This window comes from Hemicordylus capensis, chromosome 3 (genome assembly GCF_027244095.1).
Source record: "Hemicordylus capensis ecotype Gifberg chromosome 3, rHemCap1.1.pri, whole genome shotgun sequence".
NCBI lineage: Eukaryota > Metazoa > Chordata > Lepidosauria > Squamata > Cordylidae > Hemicordylus > Hemicordylus capensis.
This window is the reverse complement of record NC_069659.1, coordinates 283783619-283810715: the sequence shown is the minus strand read 5'-3', so window position 1 is coordinate 283810715 and position 27097 is coordinate 283783619. Positions and strand designations below refer to the sequence as shown.

General features: G+C 42.6%; 1 protein-coding gene across 3 annotated transcripts in view; it reads left to right on the top strand.

The window, feature by feature from the left end:
• TRIM8 (tripartite motif containing 8) overlaps positions 1–27097 on the top strand; it is a 74552-nt gene that overhangs the window by 38568 nt on the left and 8887 nt on the right. For all 3 annotated transcript variants that reach the window (XM_053306227.1, XM_053306228.1, XM_053306226.1), the window contains exons 3-4: positions 22231–22326; positions 23801–24034. In XM_053306227.1, coding sequence (XP_053162202.1) covers positions 22231–22326; positions 23801–24034 — 330 coding nt within the window. The remainder of the gene's footprint in view (positions 1–22230; positions 22327–23800; positions 24035–27097) is intronic.

The window sequence follows — 27097 nt, the reverse complement described above, 5'->3', positions numbered from 1 at the left end:
ACTTGAAGCTGCCCAGGCAGTCAGGTGCCTGGGGATTTTTACTAACTTTGCCCATACTTAAGGCAGATCTCCAAATGTTTTTTCAAGTTAGATGAGAAATCAAATGCTTTTATAAGTGCCTCAAACTGGCATAACTTTAGGGTGTGTTTGCAGGGGTGTGGGGAAGTTGGCACAATCTTAAATAGAGCTAAAGCCTCCACAGGCAGCACCAACACAATTCCTATGTGTTGTGATGGGATTGGCTTATTGAGGGCAATGGCCATGATCCCCCTGTACAATGTGTGGTTTGCTTGGTCCCCCGCCCTGTTTAGGTCTGTAGTTTCTAACTTCCCTTGCAAGTGGGGGCCAGTAAATGGATTGGGAGTACCAAATGCTGCATCATTCTTAGCTAAGCAGATGTGGGTCTGATTCATTCCCTCAATGCCTGGGAGTCCCATGAAAGAGTAAGATACAAGTATATGATTATGTATGTATGTATGTATGTACGTATGTATTTACTTTTAAATGCCTGACAAGCATTTGAAGTCCAAGATAGATTGTTACTGTAGCTCAGTCTCCTAGCAATGCATGAATATGCACTTATTCAGAAACATCTAGCTTTTTTACAAAGGGTCTCCCTAAAATTCTGTGTATTATTGGATTGCTAGACCAGAAACTGCTTATTCCAACCTGAATAATTCTTTTTTGCTCTGTCTGTGTTTCTTATTAGCTGATTCAATGTCTTGCTGTGCCAAGAAGTTGCCTTTAAGAACTTACCTCCATTTGACAGTGTGAAGCAGAGCTTGTAGCCTGATTCTTTAACCATCACGGTAAACTAAGCACAGAATTTACTTCAAAGCAAACATGTTTAGAACAAGAGCTATGCTTTTTCTGTCTTTCCAGATGTTCCCAGATACGGGTTTTGCTGGGAGAGGGTCTAAGTATACGTGCTCTGGGGGTGGGAAGCTCAGCTGGTGAGGAAGGGGGACAGAGCAAAACTAGGAACAGTACCCATCCGGTCAACAGATGCAGGAAGTCTGATAGTGGGCCTGGTCTGCCTCAAGATCAAAACAGCATCTGATGGCTGCTGGCTTGACCCTGAGGTCTCCAAGTGGAGAAGCCGGGGCGCAGAAAGCTGTAATCTGTACATGCCTTCCTCAAGCTTGGTGCTGTTGCTTATCCAGCCATTCGCTTTAAATATATTGACTCTTTGTTTCCCATTTACAGATTAAGGTTGCTAACACAATGCAGTTTCATTATTTAAAAAAAGAAAAAAAAGAAAATCATGTTCTGGCAGTATGAAAGCAAAAGAATTTTGGCATCTTGCAGAAGGAATATTCACAGGCGTAGGACTGAACCTGGATGCTGATGACTTTTCTCCTTGACCAGCCATTTTGGCTTCAAGAAGTTGTTTGTTTTTAAGAGTTCAAGCATGCAACCTCCAACTGCGTCTAGAAGTGGCAAACTTCATGTGTTTTTCCTGTATATGCACTTGTGCCATTTCCCTGTTGGCTACATATGAATTACTCTTTCTCAAATCACTCATGTTGCATCAGTGCATTAGCTTTGTATTTTTAAGTGACACTGCCTTTTACCCAAAGTCTTTTTAAACCTTTGATGCTCTCTTCAAATATATGCATCACATATAGACATGTACATTTTACCCAGAAGAAAATCTATTAATATAAGTAGGATTTTCTTCAAAGTAATTCTGCTTATAATTTCAGCCTTGTCACCTGTATGTATGTATGTATTCAATAATTTTAAGTGCCACTGTGTTCAGTGTAGGTTTTTCTCAAGCAAGTGTGCATAGGATTTGCAGCCTTGGTTTCTCCTGCTTCTCCATATATGGTCTCAGTATCCTTCTCCCCATCACACTCTTGTTGCCCCAACCTGCCTTGTGCCTCTCTGTCTCCTTATGTGACTCTACACATTGTTGGAGAGCCAGTGTGGGGTTGTGATTAGAGTATTTCAGTTAAGACCAGGGGGAAGAACTAGGTTCAAACTGTGCTCTTAACAGGAAGCTCACTGGGTGGCCTTGGGCCAATTTGCCTCACAACCATGTTAGAAGGGGGGTGGGGGGGTGGAGCCATGCATGCTGTCCTGATCTCCTTGGAGGAAAGGTGGGGGGAAATAAAAGTGCTTTCTAGTGTCCACCAGCAACAGTAAGGACTGGAGCCCTGAAGGAGCAAGTACAGTGAAAGTTTTAATTCCCTCATCCCATAGCTTTTGAAGGAGTGTCTAGGCATGGCACATGTGAAATCTGTGTGGATATGTATTAATCACTCCGCTCTCTTTATAACCCCTGCTCATGATCCAGCAAGTGAGTGGCAGATGATTGATTGATTTGTTTTTCTCTCTGAGCTGTTCTTCAGCAGAACAGATTCTATTCCTTACTTAGCAGAGGGTAGCATCCTGCTCTTGTAGCCACGTGGCCACAGGCCTAATGTTGCCAATGCTGCCAATGTTGCTGCCATACTGCTGACTTCATTCCCCTCCCTCCCCCCCTCAGAATGGATGTGCATGGCGGTGCCCTCTTGTTGCCATAGTGACTGGGTCAGAGCTAGTCCTCTTCCCACATTGCCCTAGGATGGATGGATTGCCCTTTGATGCAGGTCCTTGCATTAGGGAGTTTACTGCTGGCAGCATTCAATTCTTTGGGTGAGGGAGTGCAATCAAATTAGAATTTGAGAGACAAGATCCTCAGTAGTCAGTTTCGTTTTCTTCCTCTTCAGCCCTCTGTCTTTTGACAGAGGGAAGAAGCAGCAGTTGTGCAGAATTGTACCAAGCAGATTTCCCTCCCCACAGGAGCGGAAAAAGGGACAGAAAGTATATGTTCAAAGATTCTGCATTTGGGAACACTAGCTGCATGTCCCGTTTCTCTTTAAGTTACATCTGTGTTCCCTAGGAGATCCTCTTCATTCAGTGCTGTGTTCATTGTGTAAGGGCTGGTCTATACATGCAGCGGTCGTGTAATAGCCTGGACTGTTGTGTGGAGATTGCATTTTAGAATGCTTCCCTCTATTAAAATCCCTTGTATCTAATATGCGGAAAACTAACATATTGAGAAAAGGGTGTTCTATTATTTATATATCGCTATTCAACAAAAGAGTTCTCAAAGCAGTTTATATAAGAAAAAGAATAATGAGAAGATGATTCCCTGTCCCCAAAGGGTTCACAGTTTAAAAAGCATAGTCCTCTCCCTTACATTTTACAGGGAGGCTTGCCTTTTTTTGGCAGTATGGGGAGCATCAAAATGTGAGTCCCACACTAACAACTGAAGTGATATAGTGCAGGAAGGCCTCTTTGTGATTTTGTTGTACATGTAGATTAGCTCTAACCTTCTCCGGGGGCGGGGGCGTGAGAGAGAGAGATGGGGGAGGAATATGCTTTCGTGTTACAAACTCTGTACCTATGTTGATTACTGTCAGAACAATACATTTCGGGACTTCCTCTCTGGAATTATTTATTTATTTATTTATTTATTTATTTATTTATTTATTTATTTATTTATTTATTTAACTTGTATACCGCCCAAACTTTCGTCTCTAGGCGGTGACATAAAAACAACTAAAACAAATATAAAAGGTTAAAACAGTTTAACAATTTAAAAAGAGCATGAAATTAAAACGTACAAATTTAAAAAGCTGAAAAGGCTTAGGTGAAGAGAAGGGTCTTCAAATGTTATTTAAAAATAGTTAGAGATGGGGAGGATCGTATCTCAGCAGGGAGCACATTCCACAATCTCGCAATTGAGAAGGCCCGTCTCTGTGTGGCCACCAGACAAGCTGTGGCAGTAACTGGTGCCAGACCTCCTCAAGTGACGGGCGGTGGGGCACATAACGAAGAAGACGTTATCTTAAATACCCAGGGCCTAAGCCATTTAGGGCTTTATAAGTTATAACTAGCACTTTGTATTTTGCCCGGAAACCTAGTGGTAGCCAGTGTAGCTCCATCAGCAAGGGAGTAATGTGGTCTCTCCAAGATGACCTGGAGACCAACCTGTTTGCCACATTCTGAACTAACTGAAGTTTCCAGACTACGTACAAAGGCAGCCCCACGTAGAGCACATTACAAAAGTCAAGTCTGGAGGTTACCAACAAATGTACCACTGTTTTGAGGTTATTTATCTCGAGAAACAGACGCAGCTGACGTATCAGCCCAAGCTGATTATGTGCAAGTTTGCTTTACAGTTGCAGATTTCAGGTGGTGATGGTGGAACACGAGTTACTTGCATGATTCTGGGCAGGAATAAAACTATGCATTCCAGGGATTGTTGGCTAGTAGATCCTGCATCCATGCTATTTCCACAAAATGTTCCAGGGCTTTGGAATATGCCCCCTGCTGAAATAAGAGCATCTCCTTCTCTGTTTTCATGAAGACCCTAAAGACTCTCCCTGTTCTCACAAGCTTTTGATTAGAATTTAAATAATTTCAGTTTTATTTTTATTTTGTCTCATGTATATTAATCTGTTGACTTCTAAATATTTTTTAAATTTGGTACACTGCCTAGAGATGTACATACCAGGCAGTATAAAAATATGTTAAATAAATATAGAGGGAACCTTACCAGCCCCAGTTCTTATGTGACTTGGGAAACAAGACCACACTGAGAGCTGGCAAGGTCATTAGTCAGACCCTGCTTATGCGCAAAATTCACCTGTCAGATCTATCCAAAAGAATCTTGGGGGAGATAAATCTCCTGCCAACCAATACCGTTCAATCTGCCTTAGGAAGGTGAGGAGAAAAACAGACATCAAAGAGGAGAGGGATGCCCTCGACCCCCAGTCTTTTGTTTTTGAAGGCATTAACATGCTGACCTGCCCTTGCTCTGGATCTTTTGTCTGTGCTGTGGGAAGCTGAGCACTTGCTGCAGTACTCACCATTAGTATTCAAGGTGTTAGTTTTTAAATAATCCTGCTGGTGCCAAAAAAGAGTGTCAATTACAAATAGAAAACCAACCTTCTGGAAAAGAATTGCAGATCTCTTCCATGGCAACGTACAAAAATATCAAATCTTCTGAGGTCTCAGTGGGCTGATACCTCCTTCTGCATTATTTCATACTGAGATAAGAAGACAATTGGGCTTTAGCTTCTGCAGATAAACTACTTACTTTCCTTTGTCTTGGAGGACTGAGTGAATAAGGTCACTCGAGAAGTTTGGAATGGTAACCAGGCACTGGGCCACTATCCCAACTCCTGATACCCATTCCTGTTCAATCTACCTCAGTCCTGCAGTTTACACTGCTCTGGTCTGGTAGCCTAGCATCTGCAGTGCTGCAACCTAATGCAAGCAATGGCACTATTTATATTAATTGTCCTTTCTGAGACTGAAGCATTCTGGGAACTTGTGCTGGAACAGACTGACTGTATAGGTAGCTACTTGACTGAGGGCTCTCCATGGCTCATCTCGAGCTGATAAAGAAAGAGAAGAATCCACTGCTACCATCATGTGGAAAGTAAAGCTTTGCCTTCAGGGACACTGTTGCAGTGCGAGGGGAAAGCCTGCGTTCTACCTTTGCCATGGACTGGCCTAATAAGCATCCTGCAGCTGGTTGAAATGCATCCCTATAGGCAGAGCACATAGAGATGTCCTGTAGTCACCAGGGATATTTGCAATATATAGGTCCTGCATATCTCTCCACCTTGCCCTGTGAGACTAATCTTGCTAGTTAATGCATGTGAGGTTGAGGCTTCCTATCAAAGGTTCCTTTCCTATTTCCCTGTGCCTGTCTGTGTGAAAGGAAAACTAGATTGGGAAGCTAGGTTGCTGGGTTTCTACTTGTTGTATACCTTTTTCCTACTTCCTTTCTTTTCGTATTATTTATTTCTTTGCTAGTCCATTTGGGATAAAATGCTGAGGAGAAATTGGGGTGGGAAAGAACTGAATCCTCTATCTGAATGGCAGGAGAGTTTCTGTGGTAGCATATCCAAATCTCATTATAGTGTGACTCCTTGCCAGTGTGCAGACTTCTTAAAGTATGAGCTTTCGTGTCTCGGGAAGCTACAGAAGGTGTCCCTAAACTAGCCTTCAGGGAAAAGTGAGCTGGAAACATGAACAAGCTTTATACAGTATTTACTCCATCTTGCTCTGAATGTAAGTATAGCAGCGTCCAGTTCAGGTAAGGCCGAGTTTTCTTCCCTAGGTATAATTGTTTGCCCGGATACAATTGTTAAGTTTCCAGGCTGGCCAGGAAGTTTGAGGAGTCCACAGTTGACAGGGTGGTACATGTAAGGATCTGGGAACACCTTCCTGACCTTGGGTTTCTGAAGCATAAAATTTTATTACTTTGATTTTGTCATGCATGACTTGAAAGCCATGGCCCATAAAACTATCTCACCAGCACACTTGACTCATTACCTTTCAGTGGTGGCATTTCAATTGGGGTAGCTTTGAGCCCCAAGACTAAAGAAAAGAAGCTTCCTGATTTCTATCCCTGTTTGTCTCTTCTTGCTTAATTCCTGTGTATTATGTAGAGACTTACCTATGTTTCATGAATGCAACAGAAGACCTTGGTGGAAGCCCCTTTTGCAGATGACAATGACGTCCATCCTACAGTGCTGGAGTGAGCATCATTAATCTTTGGTGCCATGGATTCCAGCTGAAGTATTGGTTCATTTTAGTTGAATGTAATTAATACAGTTTACATGTGGACATGGCAGATGCCAAATGATAAACACATGTGTGTTTTACAGCATTTTTATTTGGAAATTAGTACACTCAAATGTGAAGATCCCTAGTCAGCCTTTGAAAATATTTACTGTACAGAAATAGTGAAGTGCAAAAGATGCAGAATTTATGCTGGTCTTCCCCTGATTTCCTTTATTGTACGTTGAATGCCCAAAGAGTGTAGATGTGATTAAATGATGAAGACAAAAGCAAAAAAGTGTTACTTTTCAGAATTTATTTAAATACTCAAAATGACAAAAAGGTGGTGTTCTATGATGCAAATCAGTCTCCAGACATCTAATTTTTCTTAGTTTCTATGTTATCAGTGAACAGTTAATATTTATATGTTTATATAAACTTCTGATATTTTATTCATTTATTCCTCTCATTGGGTCTTTATTGATTCTTCTACCTTTTTTTGCAAAAATCAGTCATGCCCTAGATCATAAATCATAAAATTGGTTCATACAGACTTTGACAGTATTGTGTTAATATAACTAAACATGTGATAGAGTTTGGAACTAGGCAGAAATGGAAAATTTCATTGACCATGTTGGTGTTGAACACTGTCAGCAGCTTCCTGTACTGGATTTACAATTTTTTCCAAGGTGTCATCCTACTGAGAAGCCTCTCTTTAAGTTTTTCAGTTTGTAGGTCTTTATTTCAATTTAACATGGCTCCTTGTTCTCACATTTTCCCAAATCAAGGGTAATACATGTTAAAGTATTTTTCTAAAAATGTGTAAATTTTCAGTTCACAACTCCTTTCAAAATATTGGGTGTTTTTAGTTTTTAGGAAGGGAAAAAATTTGTAGATACGGAAAAACAGGAAGCTTCTTCTTAATTGTTCGTTGATTATTTTGTACTGTTGCAGTCATTTTCTGGAATTCGTATCTGATGCTCACGGGATTGGCGAGTGGGGGGAGGAATGAGGCCCACAGGGTGCACACAAGTGCCTCACTGCGTCATGTGGCTATCTATTTTACAAGATCTAAAAACAATGTGAATAAAAGATTTCAGTATTTCTATTGCTTTTTTAAAAATGATACTTAAAGAAAAATCCAGGTTGTGTGTTCTTGTGTTTTAATACAGAAAGAGTGACCATTTTAAACTTCTGGGTAACTATCTGGTGGTTATACTACAGCGTGTATTTATACCAGTGAGTGACTCTCTGTGGACATATAAACAAGTTGGCTTTCTTTACAGCAAATGCTGTTGTCGGTTTTGTGGCTAGGAAGATTGTTTGTCCCCAGTGCTGCTGTTAATGTGTGAGTGTGATGTTAGCCTTGGCAGCTGCAACTGCACGAAATGCTTCTGTATGCCAAATAGATCAGATGATTAACTTTGTTTTAGGGGGAGTGGGTGTTGCTTCTGTGATCCAACTATGCTGGATTCTGGGAAAACACAGCACCCTGCTTTCCCTGTTGAAAGTAGGTGGAGTTCTATCTGTTGGTTATAATGGAAACATGTCTGTAGGTTTGTACAGGAAGCATACTTCGAAAAGCAACGTCTTTCACTGCAAAATAATCATGAGGTCTCTTGCAACGTAGGGGATCAGACTTATTTTTAAGTGGGTTTTGGTTTTAATTACTTCTCTTACTTGATTTGTCACATTTACAAAGCAGATTTTCACAAGAAAACTATGCACCCAAATCTGAATGAGTTCTTAAGATGAAGAATTCTTTGTGAGTATTTATTTAGCATTCGACAAACAGCTAGAATAATCATGAAACTGCTTCATAAGATTAAGACTGGGATGTGTGTGTGTGTGTGTGTTTTTGTGGGTGTTTGTTTAATGGGAGTGTTTAGAGATTTTAGTCCAGTTCTATGAATTGGCTTTAGCTGACACAGAGGACCCAGTATTGTGATGTGATGATGATGATGTATTTAGTACAGAAGTATTTTATTAATTGACTATTACTTTGCATAAAGCAAGTAAGGAAGAGGCAGCCTGCTCTGCCTCACTTCTCATAAACCACTTTGGTCCGTTCTAGGAGTCCAGATTCAGGACTCATAGAATGGAATGCAAAAGTGCTGCCACCCCCACTCCTGCACCTAGTCAGTTTTAAATAACCCATTGTAGGGCACAGTTAAGTCCTTGTACTAGTTTGTGGTGATGCCTTTCCATATTGGCATAAGGACAGTTATGTCTGGTCAACCAGTGTATCACTTTACAGCCAGGATGGTGTAATGGTTAGAGTGTTGCTGTGATCTGGGAGACTAGGATTAGGGCTTTATAGGTTTGTTTGTTTGTTTAACACTTGTATACCGCCCAAAATGCAAGTCTCTGGGCAGTTTAAAACAAAACAATAAAAACAATGAACAAAAAGGTTAAAACATTACAACAGTTTTAAAATTTAAAACATTAAATCTATTAAAAACCATGAAACAATTAAAACATTATCTAATTAAAAGCCTGGGTGAACAAATGCATCTTGACTGCCTTTTTAAAAAGTTGTAAGAGATGGGGAAGCTCTTATTTCAGCAGGAAGTGTGTTCCAAAGCCTCAGGGCAGCAACGGAGAAGGCCTGCCCCTGAGTAGCCACCAGACGAGCCGATGGCAACTGCAGAGGAACCTCTCCTGATGATCTCAATGGGCGGTGTGGTTCATAGTGAAGAAAGTGTTCTCTCAAATACCTAGGGCCCAAGCTGTTCAGGGATTTATACATTATAACCAAGATCTTGTATTTTGTCTGCAAACTTATCGGCAACCAGTGTAGATATTTTAAGATAGGAGTGATATGATCTCTCCAAGATGACCCAGAGACCAACCTGGCTGTTGCATTCTAGACCAAGTGCAGTTTCTGGACTATGTACAAAGGCAGCCCTACATAGAGCACATTGCAGTAGTCAAGTCTGGAGGTGACCCGCAGATATACTACTGTTGTGATGTCATTTATCTCAAACGGACGCAGCTGGCATATCAGCCAAAGCTAATAAAAGGCACCTCTGGCCACTGCCTCAACCTAGGACACCAGCACCCCCAGACTGCGTACCTGTTCTTTCTGGGGAAGTGTGACCCCATCCAGAACTGGCATATCAAAATCATCTCCTGAGTTCCGACCCTACACAACAAGTGCTTCCGTCTTATCTGGATTCAGTTCCAGTTTATTATCCCTTATCCAGCCCATTACCACCACCAGGCAGGCATTTAAGGAGGTTATGCCTTCTCCTGATGATGTTGACATGGATAAATAGATCTGGGTGTCATCAGCATACTGATAACACCCATCACCAAATCTTTCCCAGTGGTTTCATGTAGATTTTAAAAAGCATTGGGAACAGTATGGAGCCCTGAGAGACACCATACATAAGCTCACATTTCGAAGAGCAACAGTTTCCAAGCAATACCATCTGGAATCCCTTTGAGAGTTAGGAGCAGAACCACTGTAAAAACAATGCCTTCCACTCCCAACACTCTTAGACAATCCAGAAGGATACTATGGTTGATAGTATTGAAAGCTGCCAAGAGACCCAAAAGGACCGACAGAGTCACACTTCTGCTGTCAATTACCAATTGGAAATCATCCATCAGGCTGACCAAGGCAGTCTCCATCCCTTAGCCCGCCAAAAACCAGTTTGAAATGGGTCTAGATAACCATGCCATGCGACACTAATATATTTGCATATCACTCAACAGGTTTATCTAAATAAAATGCTAGTTATTATGTATGTGGCATGAATTTGAGATTTGTAAAGAAAGTTCAGTACATTGAGTTTTAGTGAAATTAACTGCAAGTTAATTTCAGCTGCATCTAGCAAACGGCATCTGTACAAGAGGACTGTATTTATCTTTGCTAGGGCAAGTTTAATTATATACTAGCGAGGTTGTATAAAATATATTTAATGTTCATGGATTTAAGTGATTCTGATGGATAATGCTATCTTGTTTGGGGCTGTAGAATTTAGATAAAATGACTGTTAAAGATCCCTGGATGGAATCTCAAGTAGCAAAAGCTGGTTTAAGGAAGTAGAATGCTACTTCTTTTCATTCAGAAATCCATTGTGTTTGGACATTGGAATTGCGTCTGCATTTTTCCTGTTCGCTATTGTATCACTGGTTGCTAGGAGAACCAGCTATGCAGAAGATAAAAATTTGATAATATGACACTGCTGAGGACTACAGCTGATATCCTGTAGCATTAAGAGTATTAACGATGAGGTAGGTGTCCTTGGTTGATATCTCAGTTCAGCTTTAGCCAACCCACTATTCTCAGCCTATTTGAAGCACTTATACAGCACTTTTTCATTAGCTGTAGTATTTTTGGGTCAGGAACATGCAAGTAAGTCCATTTGATTAAGAAAGCTGAAAGGGAAAATCAGGAGAGTCACTTTACTCCAGAATGCATGGTGTTTACTCAAAACGACAATACTAGAAGCCCAGTTAGATTGTATACCCAAAAGGAGGAAAGGTACCACTAAGTCCAGGAGGATGCCAGCATGGCTAACAGGTAACATCAAGGATGCCATAGAAGGGAAGCAGCCTTCCTTCCGAAATTGGAAGACTTGCCCAAATGAGGAGAACAGAAAGGAACACAAACTCTGCAAAAGAAATGCAAGGTGACAATGAAGGAGGCAAAAAGAGAGTTTGAGGAACATTTAGCTAAAAGCATCAAGGGGAATAACAAAACTTCTTTAAATACATCAGAAGCAGGAAACCTGCCAGGGAGGCAGTTGGACCGTTAGATAATGAGGGAATGAAAGGGATTATTAAGGAGGATATGGAGGTTGCAGAGAAGCTAAATGAGTTCTTTACATCTGTCTTCACGGCAAAGGATACTGAGCATATAACTGTTCCTGAACCAGGCTTTTGGGGGATGGAGGCTATAGAACTGAGTCAGATAGAAGTGACAAGAGATGATGTTCTCAACTGTCTGGAAAAACTGAAAACTAGCAAATCACCAGGGCTGGATGGCATCCATCCAAGAGTCCTCAAAGAACTAAAATGTGAAATTGTCGAATTCCTTGCCAAAATATATAACTTATCCCTGCAATAGGCCACCTCTAGCCTCAAGGTCAGGATGCCTCTGAGTACCAGTTGCAGGGGAGTAACAGCAGGAGATAGGGCATGCCCTCAACTCCTGCCTGTAGGCTTCCAGCGGCATCTGGTGGGCCACTGTGTGAAACAGGATGCTGGACTAGATGGGCCTTGGGCCTGATCCAGCAGGGCTGTTCTTATTATTTCTTTCCAATATCATCATTTCTACTTTCAACCCAACTCCTGTTTGAAACTAGCAATTCCAATGAGGTTATTATAGTGTACAAGATCTCTTTTCTCTCTCCTTAAAAAAAATTTTTTAAGGGGGTACTCTGCCCCATGTGCCCCCAACACCAGCAGAGGCCCAGTTATCATGCACACTGGGCAGAATCATTTTAGTTGTTGCACCCAGGCAGTGGAGCATTTTCCTGTGGGGGCCCACCTTTTCATTTCTCTCATGGCCTTTCATAAGCAGATGATGACCACTTTCTTTACACAAGTTTTTGAGCCATAAGAATACTCTGGTAGTGTTTACCTTGCTCCTGTGCCTTTATTTTTAGCTTGTTTTGATTGTTGCTGTGTTTTCTTTAAACTACTTGCTAAGTTGTGTGTGTTAGTTTTGGAAGTCACCTTGAGGTCTGTGATGAAAGGGGGCCAAAAATACAAAAATAAATATAGGTTATATGTCCACCAGTTGTGACTTGCCATATGCATAGTGCCAAAGCATGCATCAATGTTAGATGAACAGGCCTGCATCGTACACAAGAGGAGGAGAGTAGAAATTTCTGCTTCACTTTAAAGCAAATCATAGTTCTTTTTATGTGGCTGCTTGCCATGATGTGTCTGCTCTCCTTCAGAGTTTTTAAATGCTTCTTGGCAGTTCAGAGGGTCAACATGCAGGTTAACTTGGCAAAATCTTAATATGTGAAGGGATCCTGAATGTACTCAGGAGGTACCATCAAACTGTAACATGTAAGAACAACCATGAAGGATTGATTTTCATGTTGCTTCTTTTAAGATACCAGTGCTGCCATCTTACAGTAAACCTCATCTTCATATTTCACACTGACAGTGGAAAACATGTGCCTATCCTCCTCATCTTCTAATAATATATTTCTTTCTCTTAAGCTGTAGATGGGAGTTTAAACCACCCATATGTGGGTTTTTAAAGGTGAAGCAAGCTTCTTTATGCTTCCTCTGAAGCAGAGTTAACATTCCTTAGAAGCAAATTTCACGAATAAAGAGTACTTCAGTTATTAAAACCTCAGAAGTAGCAGGGCAAGACAATTCCATGAAGGATAGGTCTGTCAATGGCTGTCGTGGCTGGCCTTTCCCCTTCTGAGGTAATTGGAAAAGAATTGCCTGTGAACATAGTGGTTCCATTCTTTGCTATCAACTATCATGCACTGTTAATGAAACTCCTAGGAGCATTTGACTGGTCACTGTTGGTACTGGAATCTAGGTCTTTTCTACCAGTTTGGATGCGCCAGAATATTGAATATGAATATTTACAAATCATGCAATCTCTTCAGAAAAATCTGTGGCTATCTCTTCAGAAAATTTAGGTTTAAATCCAGATTTGCTATAAACTCTGGACTCACTTGTATCATTGCACCAAGGGTCTAGAACGCTCTACTAGATAAGATATGGTATTGTTCCTTTCTCATTGCTTTCCAGAAAGGATACACAACTTTTTTATTCCAAAGGCCACTTGGCAATCAAGATTTTCTGTTTTTCATATGTGATGATGTTAACTGTTGAAATGAATCTGCTTTCATTTCATCATTGGATTTTAAATATGTGTGTTAATATCACCTGAGGAGAGGCAGGATGTTTTTTAAAGATAGATAGATAGATAAAAAGTATTAGCCCAGAAATTATTAAAATTAGATGACTGGCAACAGTCAACCAAAATATTTTTATTGCACATAAAGTGAAATCAAAAGTAGAAGCTCTCTTAAAAGCTAAACTGCCTTTGTTCATGTTGTTGACTACTATTGTATGGGAGCATGTATTTTCACTTAACTGAAAAAGTAACCAGTGGGCTGAAGATGAAAGATTACCAGTTTCTACATAACATTGCACATGCAACTTTTCTTTTTTCTCTGTATAACTGCTGAAGTGCGCATTCATATATCTTTTGAAAAAGCAGTCACTCAGATATATTTCCAGAGCCTTTCTGCACAATAAGCATGCATTTGTTGCACAGAGTTCATATCTCTTCCCTGAAGGTTTATGTGAGAGTTACAGAGAGAGTTCAGTCCTGCCCCCCACCACACCAATCAAGTTAATGAAACACTCTACCAGAAATGCAATACTTCCCACGAATGGCACATCCATTGTTGTTGTGCTTACTGTGTGGAATATGTTTGTGCAAATATCATTGGTAAAGATAAAGCTGTGCCCTTGAGTCAGTGTCGACTCCCAGCGACCACAAAGCCATGTGGTTTTCTCTGGTAGAATACAGGAGGGGTTTACCATTGCCATCTCCCATGCAGTATGAGATGATGCTTTTCAGCATCTAACTGTTGAATATTCTCTCTGGTGGTAGTAGCAACCAGCGGCACAACCTTTCTCCTCTCCGCATCCACACTATTTTGTGAACTTCCTTTTTAAAAATGTGTTTTTATTTGGATTTTTTAAAGGCCTTGTGTTCTTCCTCCTCTGTCTATGACTTCCAGTTCTAGAACATTCTTCCAGGAATATTTGTTAAAATAATGAAGAATAGCAAGGCTTTCCTCTCCTCTTCCATGCCCTATGATTAGATGAGCCATTGTAAAAAACAAAAAAACAAACCTGGAGACTCTGCATTTTCCCTCTCCTGTGCTAGATTGCCCATCTAGGGAGGTTGTAGAAAGGAATGGGTAAGCAGTGGCACAACTATATTTGCCCTATAGCAAAACTCCCTCCCTTCTATCATATGTGGATGGAATATTTGCTCTGGACTGAGGCACCTCCAAAATGAAGATTATCTATTGCCCCTGTGGACATGACGACTTGAAAGTATTCTCCTTCCTCTATTGTCTCCAACATTAAGGACAGAGGTGTCTTGAGTAATGGCTGGCAGCTGGCCTAGGACTCACAAGCACAGTACATTTGTCCTCTCAAATTTGCCTTTCTATTGGATCTTCTCTCAATGTCGCTGGTATTTCTAACTCCTCAGTCTTAACACTGGGAGAGAACCTGGGATTTTATCAAATGTGAGATGTCCTCAATAATGAGGAACCATTGAAGGGAATGGTTTGCCTCCTAACCGTTGCTGACAGGAAATTGAAGAACTAGGGCAAGGATTTTAGTATTTGATTGTATTCAGATCACATTTCTAGATCGAAATAAACGAAAAGTCACAATATGAAAATGCTGTTTTATGACTGAACATTGCCCTTTTATTTTTATTTTTTCACTGTTTTAGATACTAGTCTTAACTGATTCATTGCTCAGCTTTTGCAGAGCTTACCTTATTCAACTAACAGGAACCAAGCTCTTTGCAAAGTTGTGGATTCATTGAGCAACATTGCTCAGGCACAATGCATCACTAGTTTCTAGATACCCAGTAGTACTGTTTGATGAAGGAATACAAGGTTTGTAGCATTATAGGAGAAACATTCTAAGAAATGCAAACCAAGAAGCTTAAGATAGGGAAGTAGATCTACCTGTGTTTAGCAGTAGAGTCTGCAAATATGCCCCTTTCAGACAATAAAAGCAGAGGCCACCCAACTATTGAGTGCTGACTTCAGCCTTCTAGCTATTTCCTCCTTCCAGTTTATGCAAGTGTTAATGAGGCCTGAGGTGCCTGAGACCTTAAGAAAAACCAATGAAAACAAGCAGGGAGCCTTCAAATTCTTTCTTCCTGGTTAAAGAGAAGGTGGTGGCCTTTCCCCACAGTGCAATTAATACCCCCTCCCCCTACTTAGAACCAGAATTAATTACTTGATTATAATCCCCAAGTGGTAGTTTATAATAGTAAGTAATCCCCTCAAAATTGGTCTTTGCTGCTTCTTGTTTCCCATTCCAGAAACTCTTCTGTCTGTTCTAACCAGTTAGCATTTCTTCCTGCTTCGTCTTCTCCTTGTTCCATTAAAGGTTTGAAACTGGACAGATCTTATTTATTTCCTGTAGGGGATTAAACACATCGAGAGAATTAAGGGCAAACGTCTGCAGATCTGCGTGTTGTGGGCAGTGTGCCCTTGACATAGTGACTGGAGGTGCCCAGCACTGATCCGGTACCAGTAGCTCTTGGCAAGAGAGCTGCCTCACCAAGCCAAGCTGTTGAGCAGATGATTCAAATTTAGTCACCATTTTGGGATTGGTAACTTAGGTTGTTGCACTCTTTCTCCTCAACCCCACACTTTACAAGAACTAGCTGTTCAGAGGGAGTATATTTTCCTATCTGGTAATACTGAAATGTTCTTTCAAATTCTTACAGAGTGAGACTTGCTACCGCAGAGAGAAGAAATAGAATACCTTGGGATGGTTTTGAAATAGTTTACCTCCCCCTTTATCTTGAGGTCTTTGCTTACTCCACTCTGAATAAAGATTTTTGTTTTGTCTGGAATAGACACAGCTTGAGCAGGCAATGTATTTTTCTCTCAACTCAAAGTACATAAGATAATAAGTAGGTATTTATTGGGTCATACAGAAATGGTCTAATTGCTGTGTGTGTATGCACACGCATACACGGGGGAGCAGGGCAGAATAACGAAATGCTTCTGCACTTATGGTGCCTGCCTGGAGTTGGTGATGGGCTGGATGAGGGATAACGAACTGAGACTGAATCCAGATAAGACGGAGGTACTCATTGTGTGGGGTTGGAACTTGAGAGACGATCTTGATTTGCCTGTTCTGGATGGGGTCACACTTCCCCAGAAGGAATAGGTACACAGTCTTGGGATGCTTCTGGATCCAAGCCTCTCCCAGGTTGAGGCAGTGGCCAGAAGTGCCTTCTATCAGCTCCAGCTGATACGCCAGCTGTGTACGTTTCTTGAGATGAACGGCCTCAAAACAGTCGTACATCTGCTGGTAACCTCCATCTGCTCTAGGCTCATTTACAGAGGCCGGCCACATTGCTATTGGTCCTCGCAGTAGCCTTGGAGTGGGGTGGTCCTGTTGCCATGCCCTCACAGTTGAATTCTGATAACCTCTGATGCCAGCCCACTAGGCTGAGGAGCCCATTGCAACAATCAAGTTGCCCAGGGGAGGTGGGACCGACTGCAATGCTACCACAGCATCAAGTCGCTGGAGCTGCAATGTGCCAAGATTGGCCTTAATCTAATTCCTACACCTAATACACCACCACCACCACATTCTCATTTAAACAGACAATGAGAGAGGAGCCCAACTTCCTCCTCCACTGGGCAGAGTACCTAAGCAGCACAGACAATGCCCAAGTGGACTGGCTCAGCCAACAAACCCTAGACCCGGCAGAGTGGAGCCTCCATACTGAGGTGTTTCACCTCGTTACTAGGTACTTCAAGGAACCACTGGTGGACCTGTTTGCTTTGCCAACAAAGTACAGACTCCCCTGACACTTCCCACAGCCCTCATCATGAAGGCACTAGCAACGTTGCAGATTGAAAAAGCAGGAATAGTATTGTTTGCCCATTACTGGCCCAGGCACCTGTGGGTTTCTGATCTGCTGTCCCTGCCAACCACTCTCCCTGTGCCATCTGTCCAGATCTTCTCTTGCAGGGGCTACTTCTGCACCCAGACTGGCTACAACTCCACACCTGCAGACTGAGCACTCCATCCTAAAGAGCCATCCAGAACACTATTCTAGCATCGTGCTGGCCTTCTGCCAATCGTATCTATCAGGATACCTTGGCTAACTTCCTCCAGTGGACAAGGAGGAGACAAGTAGATCTGCCTTTGGCCCCTGTTCCCCAGGTTCTAACTTTCTTACAGGCCAGCATCAACCAGGGTTTTTGCCCTAATACCTGAAAGAGCCAGGTTTCAGCCTTTCCTTGGTTCTCATGTTCAGTCAGGCTCCTCCTCTCTACTTCTCCACATTATACATTCCCTACAATGATCTGGCAACATGACCACCACCCCAGTCCACAGATTCCTATTCTGGAACTGTAGCAGGGTCCTTAACACACTCACGAGTCCCTTCCCCCTTTTGAGCTACTCTGGAATCTCTCCAGGGTCATTTATCTGGTCGTCATTTCACCTGCATGTAGGGTTTCCTAACTGGGGGCGCTCTTGGTGCAGAAGGAATTCTGCATTGTCCATCCGGACTCTGTAGTCCTGGAAATCAATCCTACCTTTATTCCCAGAGTCGATTATTCCTTTCACTGTACCGGGATGTTATCCCATCTCCCTTCTGGCCATCTGAAGGGCACCCTAGGGAGTGGCTGTGGCATAAGTGTGATAAGAGCAGGGCTCTGTCCATATCTGTTTATAAAACTAGGGAATTGCATAGGTCCGACTCCCTTTTCCCCCATCTCTCTTTCACCCTAACTCCCTGGGTTTTAAGGCAGCCAAGGCCAACCTTGCACACCAGATCAGAGCGTGCACCACTGTGGCATACCAAACACTGTCCCTTCCATCAGTGCTCATTCAACACTCCACCACAGCTTTCTTCTCTGCACACACTCTGGTGAGATTTGCAAGGCAGCTGCCTGGTCCTTCCTTCATCAAGCTCTATAGAATAAATGCCTTTGTCTTAGTACAAGCTACTTCTGGTCACACAGTACTATTGCAGGTAATCACAGCCTGATCTCCCTCCCACACACATACATTCTACTGCCCTGGCATGTCCCATTATTGCTGATGACCTCTGTACACTGCGTAAAAAAACCATTCACAGTAAGTCCCGTGTTCCTTTTTCATGGAGAAGGTTCTGGGTTCAATCCTTGCCATTACCGAGACTCATCTGAAACCCTGAAGAGCCTCCACCAGTTTGTGTAGTCCGTCCTGAAGCTAGATGGAGCAATGGTTCAACTCTTTGGATAAAACTGCTTCCTGTGAGTTTTTTTTCAAACCTGAATGATTCACCAAGGCAGCCCTAACATGTATAAATGTCAAAACCAGCAACTGGAATAACTTAAGCAACTTTCACCATCAGTATGACCATCATATCTTTTTGGAGCACCTAAAGTTACTAGGCATTGTACAATATATACTATTTCCTGCCTGCACACTTAAAATCTGGAAACTATTAATACAACACGATGGGGTAAGAGAGTGGATGGGGAAGTTTTGTGGAGGAGCCCAACATTTGCATATGTTTACTTATTGGACAACTGGCTTAGAATGGTCTGAAGGCATATGATGCAGTTCTTCTGACGACGCTAAGCATGTCTGGCCCTAACTGGGTGGCAGATCTCCCTTGTGAATTATGTGTAACCCACTCTGAGCTCTTCAGAAGGCATAGTGGGGCATGTTTGTTTGTTTTGTTTTGTTTTTTTAAAATACACTTGCACTTTTGCCTGCTCCATGGAGGGTCAATTAATATGAAGTCATCCTTCCCCTTCGCTCATGCCTTCTAAGGCCTGGCTGTATGTGCAGCAAAATGAGTTGGAAGAATCCTGAGGTGATCGTTGCCTGTACACCTTCAGGCTGTAGATGGGGATTCCTTTTTGGAGTGTTCAGTATTAAAATTCTAGCACGGAGTGTATGGAGGGAGGCGGGCGAGAGAGGTACTACCCCAGCCAACTCCACTAGCTTTATAGGGAGTTCTTCACATAAGGCAATGTTCCAAAATGGTGATTTGTGCACCTGTGCTCAGAGATTCTGCAGTTCATTCTTCCACTCTGGGAATCTGCAGTCTAATTACAGCTTTATTATGCTGCAGTTGTAGACCAGGCCTTGCAAAGCTCTCTCTCTCTCGCTCTCTCGCTCTCTCTCTCTCTCTCTCTCTCTCTCTCTCTCAAATGCTGTGCTCCCCTGTGTGATCACAGACACGTGGAATAAATGCAGCACTAATTGTGCTGCACATGTCTTCCACAGAAAACTGTAAAATGTGATGGTAGTCTGCCCCAGTAGTTAAGAGTGGATTTCTACACCTATGACGATATTAGTATGATGATTCATCATATGAACCTGTGAGTCATAGTGTGTAAAATGCTGGACTACTTAATGTTGTTGAGCTCTATCTCAGTTTTCCCAGAAAGACAGTAGCATGTGGCATGGCTTGCTTATTTGTGTTGTATGGGGTCTGTAATACAAAACTTAATTACTGTACTTTAATCTTGATTCTTCTTGCTGGCTGCTTGAGAGAAGATTGTAACCTAGTGAATGATTGTAATGTGAATATGAGAGCCAGTGTGATGTAATGAATCTAGTGCTAAGCTTGGGTGCGGGAGAGCTGGATACAGATCCCTGTTCTGTAAGGAATCTCACTGGGTGTTGGACATCACGCCACAGGGTGACTAATATAAAATGCCCTGAGCTTTTTGGAGGAAGAGCAGGATACAAATGTAATCAACAAGTAAAATCTACAATTATCATGTGACTAGTTGGTAGCCATTTTATAATCGTGCAAACAGTGTGCCTATCGGTGGGCAATGTTATCTGATATAAAGTTATGTATTCTGCAGTATACATTGTCAACAAAACCTACTTGCTGGTGCGAAAGGCAAGACTCTGCAAGACTGGTTTATCTGGATCTTTATTATCACAAGATACTCGTGTGCTTGAAATGCAAGGAAAGTTGGTCTCATGTCAAATCTAACCAGGAAGCTTTCTCTTCCAAAAGCCTTTTTGCCTTAAAGTAGTGCCAGCAGAGTTGTTTCAACACTCTACCACTATAAGCCCTACAAATTCTGTTGGTCATAAAATTAAAACTGTCTAATTTACCTGAAAATCTACAGCCATCTGCAGAAAATCTGATAAGTAATGCTACCCCTCCAGATCTGGGGCAGATCTGATGTAAAATGTCTGAGATGTGGCAACTTAAAATTAACCCTTAAATTCTAGAAAACAAATGTTAGCTACTCTTTAAAGCCATCAGACAATGTGTCCTGTAAGTATTTTTTGGTTATGATATTTATGTTCACAAAGCAGTTGTCATGTGATTGCCAGTTGGCATGTGCATACCTGTCTCAGTATCACTTTTCCAAATCCAGTTTTGAGGTTAGGCATGGATCTAGAAAAAAGGAGTTCTAATGGTAAACAACCAACAGTTGGACCATCATTTGTTGATACATTAGAGCAAGTTTCTATAACTTGTGAGCTACCAGCCATGTATGGTGACCTGCTGTGGCTCAAATTCCTGTCTTTCTGCTTGCTTGGGACTGCCCCCAACAAATAATAAATGATGAGAAGAAGAAAAGTGTCAGACCACCTAGTAGACTGCCCTCCGAGGCTGGTGAGCTGCATCCAACTTGGTGGCTCACAAGTTGTACAGATCTAGAGAACACAAGTGTGCCAGCTCATAAATCTCCAGTATTTTTTACTGTTACCCTTTCAATAGCAGAACTGATTTATTGTCCTACAGTGTGTTAATTTCCATATTTCTTTCTTGTTCTTTTGGTCAGTTTATCCTAGAATTTTAAACCATTGTTTTGTTGGGGTTTCCTAAAAGTAGTAGTTATAGTTAACATAAGCAAGGTAAACTCTGCTTTGTAAAATGCTTAGCTTCTTAGACACTTAAGTGTTGTTTTTTAAATTCATGACTAATAAGTCCACAATACTTGCACAATCTCAGCATGGGTCAGAATTGCCAGTCTCAAATTCAGACATGCTAGGAAGGAGTAGGACATATACCAGTTTAAAATAAAATCACTCTATTAACTAGGTTTGTCAAAAGGGATGGTTAAACTCAGTTACCAAGGTTTGCTTATATTATTTGAATAATCTTGAGCATGTACCATGGGGTTTAATGCAAGGAATCATGGATGTGAGCATCATTTCATAGAAACAAGCTAATGGGTAAAATAAACTATCAGTAACCAGTAAGGTGCATAGAAGAACAAGAGATATCTTCCAGAAAGGAGTACAGATCTCTACCCGCTCAGTACAGCTTATATTGTTGATGCTGTCTTGTACCCCTTGACTATTTCTGTTGCTAACAAGAAGAAAATTGGGAGCTGATGGGAGCAGGAGCATGAAACTTCTGGATCAAAAAGGGGTGCTTTTGAAATTCTGCAATATGCTCTTACTATTGTATTGTCCTACTTGTGTTTTAAAAATCGATGTAGGAGATTCTATAGCCCGAAAATGGCTGAAGGCCTGCATATTTGTAATCTGGGAAAAGTAAGACAAGGGTCTTAGAAATAACTCCTGTATCTCTGTGAGATCCAGGAGTTCCAATCTAGAACCACAGGTGAAAGATGCAAGACCCACATTACAACAGAAGTGGTAAAAGAAAAATGCACGTCACTTAGTGCAGTTTCTCGCTCTGCTTCTTAAGTAACCAGCTCTTGAGTTCTCATGCTTGGGAGAACTCTCAGAATTCTCTCCCCTGTTTATATTGCTCAGTGTTGTGCCTGATCATTCATAATCTTCTAAGATGGATTTGCAGCTGTTTTGTGACTATTATCTTACATGCATTTTCAAAACACAAGCACAGAAATCGCAATTGCTGCAGCTGTCTTAATGCTGACACCAATGGTTTTGGGTTTTTTAGTCTAACAGCCTCTGTTCTGTTTGTCTCTTCTCTTGCAGAAGATGCTAGTGAAGCAGCAGGACCGTCTTGAGGAGCGTGAACAAGACATCGAAGAGCAGCTGTACAAGTTGGAGTCTGACAAGCGGCTGGTTGAAGTAACTGGGATTTTTGTCCCCTTTATTGCTAGACTCAAGGATTTTCTGAAGCTGCAGTCAGCCACTAAGTTCTCCTATCAAAGAAGCTCCTTGATGAGATAACTTGGAGGGGATAGCAAGGAGAAAGTGCAGCTAGGAACATAGGAAGCTGCCATATATGGAGGCAAGTCTCACGACTGGCGAGACCTGCTTCCAGAGGGTTTGCGGGGAGAGCAGACTATCATTAAGCCCTCCCCAGGTGGCCGGATCGGCTGTCCACACAACTGCTGGCTCTGTCACGGAGCCGGCAGGGGCTTGGAAGTTCGGGGGCAATGTGGCCCCTGAGGTTCCAGCATTCTGGAGAGACCCCCGAGCCAGGAAGCTGCTTTTTAGCCTCCTGGTTGGGGGTCTCCTCATGAGTTGCTGCGGTGCGGAGCTGCGCCGAGGCAACACATGGTCATCATAGAGCCCAGGTTAACGGAGTGCTCACTCCACTAACCTAGGCTTAGGGGAGGGCTTCACAAGTGGGCTACCCGCTTGCGGCAACTGGGCTTGCCTGCAAGCCTGGTGCTTCTCATGATCAGGCATGATCCCCTAGCCTGATTTTAGCCGATCATGAGAATAGCCTCTCTGAGTCAGACCATTGGTCTGTCTAGCTCAATATTGTCTTCACAGACTGGCGGCAGCTTCTCCAAGGTTGCAGGCAGGAATCTCTCTCAGCCCTATCTTGGAGAAGCCAGGGAGGGAACTTGAAACCTTCTGCTCTTCCCAGAGCGGCTCCATCCCCTGAGGGAAGCATCTTATAGTGCTCACACTTCTAGTCTCTCATTCAAATACAACCAAGGTGGACCCTGCTTAGCTAAGGGAACAAGTCATGCTTGCTACCACAAGACCAGCTCTCCTTCTAGGATAGCAAGAAGTCAGTTTCACTGGGAGGGTCCAAGGCAGCCCCACAAGAATGGGCTTGTATGGGGACAGTCTGCAACACAGTGTGTTATGGAAGTCAGGAGCCAGCCATTATTAAGAGTGCGTAGAGTCCTGGAACAAACATTTGGCTAGAGAGAGCAGTAATGACTGTTTGTGCAAGGCATCCCCTTGTACTACTGTAAATATTAGCCCTTTCTCTGCTATACAGTGACTGATCCCAAAAGGTTTGGCTCCCAGCATGCAATTCTTCATTCTCCTTCCATAGTCAAGAACAAAACTCAAGATTCTTGCTTCCTCCAAATTATTTTACCCTAGGTTCCTCCTGGGTGGTGGTCGTTTCCCTGAAACTGAATTAGAGCATTGGCTTCTGATGTCATGCCAAACTATGACCCCTTTGTTCTATCAAGGAAAGCAAACCATCTTTCTTAAACAAAACTGTAGAAAACCTAGAACTAGAAGCCATCGCATAGCAGACGTCGCCCATATCGTTTCCAGATCCAGCCCCCAGTCCTGAAGGGTACACCAAGACTGACCATGGGCTCTGTTCTTTCCTCTTCCATACCATCAGGAGAAAGTGAATCAGCTGAAGGACGAGGTGCGCCTGCAGTATGAGAAAATGCACCAGATCCTTGATGAGGACCTGCGCAAGACTATGGAGATCCTAGACAAGGCCCAGGCTAAGTTCTGCAATGAGAATGCTGCCCAGGTGCTGCACCTCAGTGAGCGTATGCAGGAGGCCAAGAAGCTGCTCAGCTCTGTTCAGGTCATGTATGACAAGACCGAGGACATCAACTTCATGAAGGTGACGTGGGGGATATCTTGAAGGGTGGGGGTCTGGTGGAGTGCTTGGCAGTGCATTAGGGAAGGGCATGGAGGCTGTGGGTGACCGCCACAAGTTGGCAATGGTGGTTTCAAACTTTCACATGCCCTAGAATGGCACAGCTGCAGCTCCATAGCCTTGCATGCCAGACATAGCATGCTGCTTCTCCTCCCCTTCCCTGTCATGGTTTCTCCTCTCAGGCTTTCACAGATCTTTGTTATCCCTCCATTAACCCTTCCTTGGTCATTCTGTGACATTTACCTTCCAGATCTCAATTTTATTTCTATGGCATACTTTAACCTTCCTTGGTATGCCTGCCCCAACTTGTTGCTTTTTGCTTGGCTGCAGCTTCTCCTCTTTAACTTTTTCCAGATGAAAAGAACTTTCATTGCAACATTCATTCCTCCATCTCTCTCTCTCTCTCTCTCTCTCTCTCTCTCTCTCTCTCTGCCATCAAGTCTCAGAAACATAAGAAGGTGTTATGCAAATAGTCGAGAGAATGTCAGGGCTCTTGGTATTAAAAATATGTGCCAAAACAGGATCCACTGACTTCTCCCTTCCCTCCATGGACAGATTAACTGTTTGGGAGTAACCTGGAAGATTCACTCAGTCCCTCCATTAGATTAGTTAACTACTTAAATTTCACCATTAAGTTTGTATAAGCAGCCACACAATAGACAGATAACCAGTTTACCATCGAACAGAAATACATTTGACCAGAAATATAGACCATATGATGCATGGTAAAATACATTTATTTTAAATGTGAACCCAAGGACTAACCCCTTGAAAATTCTTAAGTGTAAACCATGAATTCACATATGCATACTGCTGTATATGTGTTAAACATTGTCTGAATACAGATCAACTATTTGTGTACACCAGACAGTGTGTGTGCATACAATCTAATGCAGGGTTTCTTAACCTTGGGCCCCCAGATGTTGTTGGACTACAACTCCCATCATCCTCAGACATGGCCTTTGTGGCTGAGAATGATGGGAGTTGTAGTCCAACAACATCTGGGGGCCCAAGGTTAAGAAACCCTGATCTAATGAGTAGCTAACCCTAAATTCCCAAGCTACCCCATGGTAGAAGTTCAGCCCAGGCCAGTTTGGCCATCTGTATAGGTTCATAGTTGTGGAGGGATGTCTGTTTCTTAGGGTGGCTTCTGTTGTAGTTCCCAAGATCAAATTGAGGGCTTTACATCAGTTCTGAATGGGACACACACTTACTTGCTTTTTGGTCAACAAACTAGTTGGAAGAGAGATCATGAAAGCTGTTAATGTGGAGAGCCAAGGGAGAGTATTGGAGAGGGTGGGGAGACCCAGGTTCAAATCCCCACCCTCAGGCTTGAAGGATGATCACAAAGTTGTGAAGCAGTTTGGGTCTGGATGAGGGCACACAGACTGAAGCTTAATGTAGACAGGATGAAGACCATGTTAGCTGGGGATTCAGTTGATCTGTGGTGTGAGACTTGGATGGGGTTGCATTCCCCATTCAAATACACAGTTTGGGGGTACTGCTGAATCTGAGTCTGACCCTGGATGTTCAGGTGTCTTACCCAACTTCAGCTGGATTGTTGATTGCAGCCCTACCTGGAAAGCTCAGCTGTAGCTTCAGTGATACATGGTGTGATTACATCCAGGCTAGACTTCTGCAGTGCTCTTTCTGTAGGACTGCTCTTGAAGATAGTTCAGAAGCTTCAACTAGTGCAAGGTGTTGAATGTATTGGTGGGTCAGATGTTATACCCATGGTACCAGCTGCCAGTTTGCAGCCAGACTCCATTCAAAGCACTGGCTTTGGCTTTTAAAACACTTAACAGCGTAGGACCAGCTTACCTTAAATCCATCTCCATATGAACCTGCCAGAGCCCTGAGATCAGCTTCTGAGGCTCTGCTCTCTGGTCTATAACTGGGAGAATTCCATTTGGCAGGTTCCAAAGATGGGGCCTTCTTCATAGGAACATAGGAAGCTGCCCTATACTGAATCAGACCATAGGTCCATCTCGCTCAGTATTGTCTACACAGACTGGCAGTGGCTTCTCCAAGGTTTCCTCATAGTGGTGCCATAACTTTAGAATGCCCTCCTTCCTGACTGCCTCTCTTGTCTGATTTTTACTACTACTGTGTATAATTTATCTAAACCTATAAATGGAGGCTGAAAACTTCTTTCACAATAGTTAAATTATGCATTTGTTTTTAATCTGTGTTTGCTGCTTTTAGTATAGTTTTATGACTTGTATTTGTACTTTTATTGTATTGAGCTGTAATTTAAAGCAAGGATGGGATATACATTGTTAAATAAATCATGGCTGAGGTAGGAGGCAGAATGACTAAGTTGTCTGGACATCATTATGTGGTGACAGGGACTGTGCACCTGATGAGAAGGAGGCCTGTTTGCCCATGTGATTCAGCATGGCCAGTTTAACATCCTGGTCTGGTCTGGTTTGGTCAATGCCTGGATTCATCACAAGAATACTGTTTAGACAGTGATTCTCAAACTTGGGTCCTCAGGTGTTATTGGACTTCAACTCCCATAATCCCCAACCAAAGGCTACTGAGGCTGGGGATTATGGGAGCTGAAGTCCAATAACACCTGAGGACCCAAGTTTGAGAATCCCTGGTTTAGAGTAAAGGTTTGGCAACCTTGTGCAATCTAGCCAGTTTAAGCCAGGTGATGTTAAAGGCAAAGAGGACTACTAACTGCCATAAGAATGATCAGCCAATCAAGAAAGGTTATAGGTACATGGGTTAATACTTTGGGGTGAGGTCTTCCCTTGGAAAACCCCCAGAAGTGTTGCTTGAGTACAGGAAATGGTAATTCAGACTCTGCTTTCAACAATGGTCTGTGCTGGGTCCCTCCCTCCCACCCACCCCCACCCACCCCCACCCCACACACACTACTGGTGGTGTACAGACTTGACCCCAATGGTTTTCCCCTTCTGGTTTCCTAGACTGAGTCTTCCCCTGTTATATAACAAGACTAGTGAATAGAAGGGTCATCTCAGACCTTGTATTCTGGGTAAGGTTCTCTCAGTAATCTCC